Genomic DNA, 9,662 nt, shown 5'->3' with positions numbered 1-9,662 from the left:
CTGGAAAAAAGGCGAGTTTGGGAAAATAGACCTCAAATACGATGTTTTTGGGGTTCTTAGAACAAATGGAGATGGGTGAAAAAAAGCTGTCCCCTTAAACTCGGACGGACGGACGCAAGGACGGAGCTCAAACGTATATCCCCCTTCCACTTTTTGGTGGGGGACAATAACTAAAAATTACTTTGGTAAAAGTGAAAGTTACCCATTAGAAAAATCACTTGAGCAAAAGTCTTAAAACAGATCACATTTAATGTACTTAATCAAAAGTACATTAAATTGTTGTCTTCTTTTCATTTTTAGGTAAATGAAAAAGACATGATAAGATAAAAAAAAAAAGCACCTGAGCAAACAGTGAATCAAGTGATTGGCTGTAAAAAAACACTCCTTCACTTTCAGAAACAGGAATTTCTTATGTAGAGAAAATATTAGCAGAGTTACGGTCTTTTAAAATAACGTGTTCCCGAGATGCATTCTGTGGAACCCAGACATTTTGATGAGATTGTAAAATCCGGCCAGATGCTTTGGACAAGAGGTGAAAAGAAGACATGTCCGGGTAAAAGCAGACGTACAATTACCCTAATCAACTGTAACTGCTGAGGTAGCATTTTGATCTCTGCTGCCCTGGGTATCCCATTCCAGCTGTTATCTCCAATCGCACGCAAACCGGAAGTTGTTCTTTTCGTGCTTTCAGACATGCCCATTCCAGATTAATTATATTCATATTTTAATTTGTAATGAGTAATGGGAAGGCAAAAATAAAAGTAAACAGACTAAAAGTTTTTTTGACTTTTAAAAGGTAGTAGAGTAAAAGTAAAAGTGCTGAATTAAAAAAAAAAACTCAAGTAAAGTACAAATCATTAAAAAAAAAAATACTGAAGTCTTGTATCAAAGTACAATTACGTCATTACAATACACCTCTGGTAGCTATTATACATAACAGAGAGTTATCAACGCACTTGTGATGTCTTTGATTAGCTCGGCAATAGAAGTGTGGTTTGCCAAAGAGCTTCGCGCTGCCTGCATGTGAGGCAGCTGAGATACAAATTGCTTTATCTCTCCAACTGTTTTAGCGTTATGGCGTTCCTGGAAAACAAAAAAATAATAATAAGTCACATTAAAGTGACCAATTTACATTCACCAACTGTGTAAAACAGAAAAAAATTTAAATTATAAAGTGTTTCTCATATGCGGGAATGCAAAGAGTAGATGAAACATCATTCATTCACAGCACAGTCATACCAATTGAGGTAAGCTACATCTGTGGCCATAGCTGTCATTGGGCATTTTGACAAAAATGGCTGCCAGTTGTCTTAAAACACAACGGTAGAGACAGGAAAGGAGTGGGATTCGAACCACTGACTGTCTGGTTACTGGAGTGGTGTATACTGGGAAAAAAACAAACAAACAACCCATCTTTGAATTTACAAAATTAACATTTTGCATGATAACGATCCCAAATTAAAAGGCATCTTGTGCGATTAAGATGAAATCTTTTAGTGTTGCTTTTGTTGTAATCTGATAAATGTTTGGCTCTATGCTCGCATACTTTCACTTTCTGTTACAACAAATAGTGCTGAATCTTATCTTCATCTTGTTTCCATCACCTCCCTCAGCTCATAGATTTCTGGAAAGGCCTTTGCTAAACTGTAAGATAATCTCATTAGCATGCATGTCTGAAAGTGATCTCAATCATTCATTAAAAGCAAAGGGCATTGTTGGATCAAAGAGTTTCGCTTCGATTGTGCTACAGCAGCAGCAGAAGAAAAAAAAAAAAAATCAAGGAAATACTGACATTAATAACTTCAAGCTAAAGAAGAACCAACCTCAAAAGCAGCAGATATAACTTTGGCCTTCTTGCTGAGGGCTGCTCCTACAGCGTTGAAATTTTTGTCTCGGATTTCTCCATAAAGCTCCTCCGCGGAGTTCAGCTGTAGTTTCTTGGACTCTATGGGAAGATCTTTGCTAGCTTCACCTTGTTTCTTCTGAGAAAACTTTTCTGGTGGGAGCTTGACATAACCTGTGGGTCAGAAAATTAAAAGAAAAAAAAAAGAGTAGACAAAACAAGCAGTGAGCTAAAGTTTGTGAATGTTGACCAAAAGGTCAGAATCTGCAACGGTAATATCCCCAACATGCTGCAGTATCCCTCCTTCACCAACTAGACATACTGTTCATGGAGTAAAACAATCCAAAATCCATGACTGAGCCAATATATACTAGATCTATACACACACATGTAGATTATAAGAGGGTTGATATTGACCATTGTTGATGCCATAAATCTCATCAATGAGTCCTTCATAGGTAAGCTGGGTAGCCAGGGGTGTGAGCAGGTCCACGTTACGATCCAGGAGGAGAAGTGTATCAAACACAGGCAAAATCTGATTCTGGGTACCGGCAAACTCCCTCTTCATCCTCAGCATCATGTTGGCAACGTGCTGACAAATGATGGGAGAAGTTCACAGTGAAATAAAGGGAAGTTCTTGAAATACAAAACGTACTTGATGTTATTCTTTCCCTTTGGACACTCACCCGAGCACAATCTCCTTTCCCAAATATCTGTGGAATGGTGCCATAGAGCGCCTGTAAGGTCATGAGGCCTTTGGCCGTGTGAAACAAGCTTGTTTGGTCATTTTCTAGGTAACATTCCTAAAAGAGTTGAGGAATAATAGTTACTATGGGTTGAAATCTTATGCTGATGGTATTTACTTTTGAGATGTCCATGCACAACACAAATGTTTATTATCTATCTATAGATCTCAAAGAAGGATTTCCTGTTTGAATACACGTAGTGGTCTTTCCGTGGGAAGTTTGCATGTTCTCCCAGAGAGTGTGTGGTAAAAAAAGGTTAAAAAAAAAACATCTTAATGTTGATTGGACAGCGTGTGTTTGGTGTGTCTATTAGTGTTGTGTTCAAGACCACACTATCCGAGACCAAGACTTGCCCGAGACCAGAATGCACCAAGACCAAGACAAGCCGAGGCCAAGACCAAGACCAAGACCATAAACATTATTTTTTTCAATTTAAAAAAATCTATAAATAAATAAAATTATGACAAGGTTTGACAGTTAAATAACATTCTCTCTTTAATTTTAGTTTATTTTAAATACATTTGACGGACAAAAAAGGTGCCTGCAAAAAATTAACTAAAATAATAAAACTACAACTGCTACTGATAAATTCACAATTATTCTACATATTTGAAAACAAGATTTTTATGTCAGCTGAATGTACATCAAGTGTTTAAAAGTATTTCTGCCAAGAAATAATGATTCTTGATTCTGATTCTTTGAGTTGTGCAGGTCAACAGGTGACAGAGTTCACAAGATCATTTTCTAGCTTGAAAAAGTCTTTACACAGGTTATTTTATTAATTCACTTAGTTGATTTAGTTTAATTTGGTTACTGTAATGTAAATAGGATATTCAATTAACAAAGGTTTCCAACTGTAATTGTAAAAGTGAAACTTTCTGAAATAAAACTACAAACAAGTTGTCATCAGTGTAAAAAACATAGAGCTACAGATAGATGTGAAACTAAATAAAACAAACTCAAACCCTGGAACAGTCATGTGACAAATCAATCAATAGTTCTTGTTGAGAATTATTATTATTATTCTGGATACAGTGGAAACAGAAACTATTAAAATAATTATATTGTGAACCTGTTTATATTGTGGGGAACATATTATATATATAAATGTAATTGGAGTCTAAAGCCACAAAAAAAACCCACCACTTTAAAAAGATAATAGACTAATATAAGACCTCTTTACAGTTATTTGACTCATTCTGGCTTGTGTAACTCTGCGGCGCTGACATAATCCAAGATGGCGGCGGCCCGGACTACAGCCGACATTATGTAATAAAGCCTTAAAAGACATGGATATAATGAAAAGAGTGGATGGACAGAGGCATAAACATGCTGACTTTCACACGGACACACACAGACTTATTAAACACACACAGACTTATTAAACACACACAGACCTCAGTAAACACGGTAAACGGAACAGGCTTCACCGCTCGGCTGGCACTAGGACCCAGAAGCAGAGTAAGTGCGTCCCCTATCCAGCCTTCACAGGCTGTAATATCATCAGTTTATCATTTTACCAGTTATTAGAGCTACTGTCTTTACCAGGGAGATAATATTTATTCATGGTGATTGTTTTCTGGAGTTTTACTGGGATTTTTACCGGTGATTAGTTCATATCTCCCTTGCCCTCCGCGGTCCAAACTGAAATCGTAGTCACACACGTATGAGTGTGTCACACACGTATGAGTGTGTCACACACGTATGAGTGTGTCACACACGTCACTCAGTCACATCAAGGAAGGTTGTGGTCATTATACAGGGTGGATTAAAAAATGAATAAAGGATTGTTTTATCCCGTTCTTCTCCGTGTTATTATCCATTATAAAAAGTTTAAAAATAGCAGGAATTAGTGCTGGTCTCGAACGGTCTTGACGGAAAATCCCGAGTCTGGGCAGCCCGAGTCCGAGACAAGACCGAGTCAAAATGCTTCAGAGTCCAAGACAAGACCAAGACCTTTAAAATTTGGTCTCGAGACCAAGACCGGTCTTGACCACCACAACACTAGTGTCTATGACTGTATGTCTGTGTTATCCTTGTTATAGAGGGGTACCCAAAAATACATTAAAGCAAGTAGTTTAAGATTAATCAAATAAAAACATGATATCAAAAACTATAACTTAACTTGTAAATAAATAATAAATATATATACACAAGAGTAGTCAGGGAGCGTAAGCTTCTGCCAAGCACTAAATCTCCTCTTGACAGATATTGACAGTTATCTGGATCAGTGATCCTGATCATGCTGCTACGATCGTTCACACTTTAAAGGCTTGGAAGAAATGTCCATCTCTCATCAAATAATGGTACAGTAGGTCCAAATGTACGGGTATCTACAACTGTTTTTTAATTTGCAACTAGATTTGATCTGGATTATACTCGGTGGGTAATGGAGAAAAACCTGACATAACGGAGTCAAATTTCATTAGGATTGGTCAATTATGAACCAAGATAATGAATTTTGAAAATTCACCAATGATGAGACAGATTTTTTTTTTTTTTTTTAAAAACTGATCCAGAATCAGTATATTAATCTGGATCCCGTCACACGTAATGGAAATATTCGAGATGGTCGACCGATATATATATATATTTTTTTATTTATTTAGCACTTTAGAGTAGCCATTAAGGAAAAAGAAAGAACATAAAAAACAGCCATTCGAATGTATGAATACTGTATACAAAAAAAAGTGATAATAATAATAGCATGTGTATGAGAGAGGTAGAAGTCAATAGGCTTACACATAAAAACCTGATATAATAGGATAAGGATATAATATATTAATGCTTGATGAAATATCCTTATCTTATATCCTTAATAGGATAAGGATTTAATAGGATAAGAATATTGATCAGGCACCCCATGTGGGCAGCTGCAGCCACCGCTTGACTGATGGAAGAACCCCGCATTCATATCATATGAGCGTTTCAATTGTCTTTCATAATCAATGTGCTTTAAAAAAAAGTATATCGGCTTCAGATATCGGCCATCGGCTGAATTTAAAAAAAAAAAAAAAAAAATTGGTATCTGCATCGGCCTTTGAAAATCCCATATCAGTCAACATCTAGAATCTTCCATGTTATAAGGTCCATCTTTGGTTAAAATGTTGTCAAAATCCATTAAGTACCTGCTAACAAACAAATAAATTCCAGTAAAAAAATAAACAAAATCATGTAAATAATGTTGATTTAAATTGAAATAATCAATTCATTTATCATATTGGTTGGAGCTGCTTACTGTTCATTGATGCATGTTTGTTAAGTGGGTTTATACACACCCTGAAAGCACTTTCATACTCCATCGAGAGTAGGTCCCCATCATATGGGATCAGATCCAAGATGTACTCATCAATATTGTTGAAGGAGCCCAGCACACATTGCTCCTTCAGCCGCTGCTCACACAGCATGCTCCGTCGAGGCACAAACAGAATGTGGAATTCTCGGGGTGAATGCATCTTGTCCTCACTGAAAACATCAACGTTCTAGCCCATTAATATTCTGTACATTGGACCACAATACAAATGTTAATTATTAAATGCATAAACACACCTCAGCACATTGTCAGCGATGATGTCCATCAGCTCCAGTCTGGGTCGGACAAAGAAGATAATGTTTTTGACATCAGCCGGGGGAAGCCGGCCACTTTTGAGGGTGAACATCTTTTCCACCTCATGTTCCTTTAAAAGCACAAAGAACACGCTTTAGGAAGGTAAAGGGAAAGTCCCACAAACATGTAAATGTAAATGGACTTGATTTATATAGCGCTTTTATGCATACAATGAAGTAGTGCCAAAGCGCTTTACAATATCAACTAATTCACCCATTCACACACCAATGTGCTGATGAAAGCTGCATGGGATTATGATCCTCCACTGTTATCACTACTATTAGATCACAGATTATTAACCACACTCACATTCCATGATAAATCATCAGGTGTGCTATCTAAAGCTAAATATAGTTACTCAGTGTAAAGATGGGTTAATGCAAAAACCTATGCAATCATTATTCAATCCTTCATGTCAGTAGAAAGCACAATAATTACTCTTTGACATGTTTATGGTTTAATTGTGTTCCACTGGACTTTTATCCAATTAGTTACAAAAGTCTCGACCCATGGACATTAGGTATTAGGGGTGTGTATTGGATTGGCATCTGGCGATACGATTCGTATCAAGATACATAAGTCACGAAATGATACGATGTATCCAGATATTAAAGTATAAGGCGATTATTGCAATTTTTTTTTAATATATGACTTAAAAAACAACTAATCTGTAGTTTGTAGACTTTCATGAGAACATTATGTATGAAATATATTTTATTTGCATATTTTACACTCAAAACATTGGCTTTAACATGCCATGTGCCAACAAATTAAAATAAAAAAATTAACATACAATCCGCCTGTGGCTTTTAAAAATTAACTTTGACTTTAGTGCAACTTAACTGAGGTATATGCCTAGAACAACAAATAAATGCAGAAAGTTAGACTTAAAAAAAACACAAGCTGGTCAACATGCGCAAGTTTCAGTGCACTTCTTTGTGCAGATTGCAATGTCTCCTGCAGTGGGTAAAGACTTTCCCGGTTAAATAACGATAAAAAAATAAATAAAAAATGATATGGACGCATTTAGAATCGATCCGCGAATCGCGCAACGTAATATCGCAATATATCGCCGAATCGATTTTGTTCAACACCCCTATTAGGAATGAATGGGTAAAAAAAAAAAAAAAAGAAGTGATATTGTTTTTAAGATAAACTCAACTGAAATGACAGACAGCTCATCTGGACAACTATTATATGCAACCTTGGAATGAGAGTCGATTTAGCAGCTGCATATGCAAGAAAAATAACTTTAAAAGGGGTATTATGTTTCATTAAAGGTAGGGCTGCACAATTAATCAAATTTTTATCGTGATCACGATTTTGCTTGCCACGATTAAATTACCCTGATCATCCACAATATTTACATTTAAAATACGAGCCCTGCACTCTGTAATAGTGTATTTATTCCCTTTAGCCTTTGGTACATTTTAAATTATTGGGTACATTTTTTATTTAAATATTGTTTTTATTATAATTCCAATTTCATTTTGCACTGTAAACACAGTGTTGAAAAGTAGTGCACTAAAAACACTGATTTTTCCCTCATATGATAAATAATTGTGATTATAATCGTGATTACAATATTGATAATAATAATAATAATAATAATAATAATAATAATAATAATAATAGTTAAGCCCTACTTGAAGGCTAAAGTTGATATAAGTGACTCCTAAAAACATTTCTTACACAAATTAGTAACAAATTCTTCCACCTTTTAAAGGGCATTTAACTGCCTATAATAATAATAATAATAATAATAATAATAATAATAATAATAATAATAATAATATTGTGACAAATAACGTATATTCTATTACCACAAAAATACAATAATGATCAGTCAAGGCTTGACTGCAACATTGGTATTTGGACAGAAAGATCCAAATTAGAAGTACAACTGCTATATGCCTTTAACCTCTTCTTAGATAATTTTTAAAAACACTTTATTCTATTTTTATAATTTGCAACCCATAATAAATCTTTGTATGCTTCCTTTTTAAGAAGAATTTGTGTATCGCTTTAATTCATTAAGATTTTATTCTATTTTATGTGTGGTAACATCATGCCAAGTGGCAACAAATGTATGTCTGTGTACAATGACAATAAAAGCGATCTATCTATTAGCTGTGCCTCCTTTTCTCCTCAGATTTTCATTAATGAACAAGGTTTCATAAACAGGACAAAGTCTAACATTAAGGACCTTTAAGGTTTAAGTAAACATCTGGAAATAGGAAGTGGGACAAACCTAGAAACATTTTTAAACTGCAATGCTACAAAAAAAATAAATAACAATAAAATAAAAATATAGAAAGAAGTACATGTTTATAGAATTAAATGATTGTTTGGCTTAATGTTGGGCGAAAAACACAAAAGTAGAGACATAAACATAATAGTGAAAGCAGCTAAACCAAAACAATGTTTGTTAATGAGTGTTTTACATTAGTTATGCAGAGAATGACTCACCTTTAATAAAGAATACTGAGCAATGAGTCCAAAAGGTCCTGTCAGGTATTCATCCCAGACGATGGCCTGCATAGAAACATCTTATAATAAGCAAAGCAGCAGGAAGACATTAAAAAGTCGGAGTGGCTATCCGTACGTAACAGTACGTAAAACCCCCGTGCTATTTTAGGGTTAGTTTGTAGGTAAAGTAGTTTAGGAATCTACGTATTAATATCAAACAGAAGTACTGGCCAATGAGGGGCGCCCACGTGATCTAAACTAGCCAATGAGGGGCGCTACATACGATACAGTTACGTACGGATAGTCACTGACTTAAAAATTCCGAGTACGTGATGTTAAAAACGGTCACTTGTGTGAGAGTTTACCTAATTACTGTCTGTGTAATTACACAGTTAATACTGAAAGTATTTATTTCATTACTGTATTTTTTTAAATGTCCAAAAACCTTAAAATACCACGAAGTATTTACACAAGCAATAGTAAAAACTGCATGACAGTGTATGAGGCTAGGGAAACAGTCGTCTGTTTCCGCCATGTTTTGCATAAGTAAATGTGTTTTTCTTTACCTTGCTCCCAGCACATTTGTCCAAAAACTCCCGGAGTTCTTTTCTTGCAGCCTCTCTCAATATGTTTAGGTTTACTCTGCCGTAGGATAGGTGAGCCGCCATCTTTCCTAACGATAAGCACAGCGGAGTCAGCTGACTTCAGCCCTACGCCTTTGGTCACATGACCAAAGAGTGTCTGTACCAAGATAGTTCACTGCCATACGGAGTAGGGAAACATTCTCCTTTGCAAACAAAAGTAATTTTACTGATCAAGTTTACTACAATTTTAGTTAAAGTATCCATCCATTGGCCCACAAGTAAAAAACTAAATGTTTAATCTTAAAGAACGGCATAATAGTAAGTCAGACACAAACAAGGAAGTACAAGTGTGCGGTCGTTAAAATGCGTAGCAAACTTCCAGTTTAAAAAAAAAAAAAAAAAAAAAAAAAAAA

General features: G+C 35.4%; 2 protein-coding genes across 2 annotated transcripts in view; one reads left to right on the top strand and one right to left on the bottom strand.

Moving 5' to 3' along the window:
* Window positions 1–9,662, top strand: part of LOC114469485 (rabphilin-3A-like) — a 74,791-nt gene that overhangs the window by 27,272 nt on the left and 37,857 nt on the right. The window lies entirely within an intron of this gene.
* On the bottom strand, window positions 913–9,383 carry LOC114469486 (vacuolar protein sorting-associated protein 33A-like). Its single transcript, XM_028457031.1, has 8 exons — window positions 9,232–9,383; window positions 8,666–8,731; window positions 6,139–6,266; window positions 5,868–6,054; window positions 2,530–2,646; window positions 2,261–2,435; window positions 1,824–2,017; window positions 913–1,083 (listed from the first exon to the last, which is right to left on the bottom strand). The coding sequence occupies exons 1-8, from the start codon at window positions 9,331–9,333 to the stop codon at window positions 928–930; spliced, it is 1,125 nt and encodes a 374-aa protein (XP_028312832.1). The 5' UTR covers window positions 9,334–9,383; the 3' UTR covers window positions 913–927.

The sequence above is a fragment of the Gouania willdenowi genome, chromosome 9 (assembly GCF_900634775.1).
Source record: "Gouania willdenowi chromosome 9, fGouWil2.1, whole genome shotgun sequence".
NCBI classification, from domain to species: domain Eukaryota; kingdom Metazoa; phylum Chordata; class Actinopteri; order Blenniiformes; family Gobiesocidae; genus Gouania; species Gouania willdenowi.
The sequence above is the reverse complement of the archived record's forward strand: the minus strand, read 5'-3'. Positions and strand labels throughout refer to the sequence as shown.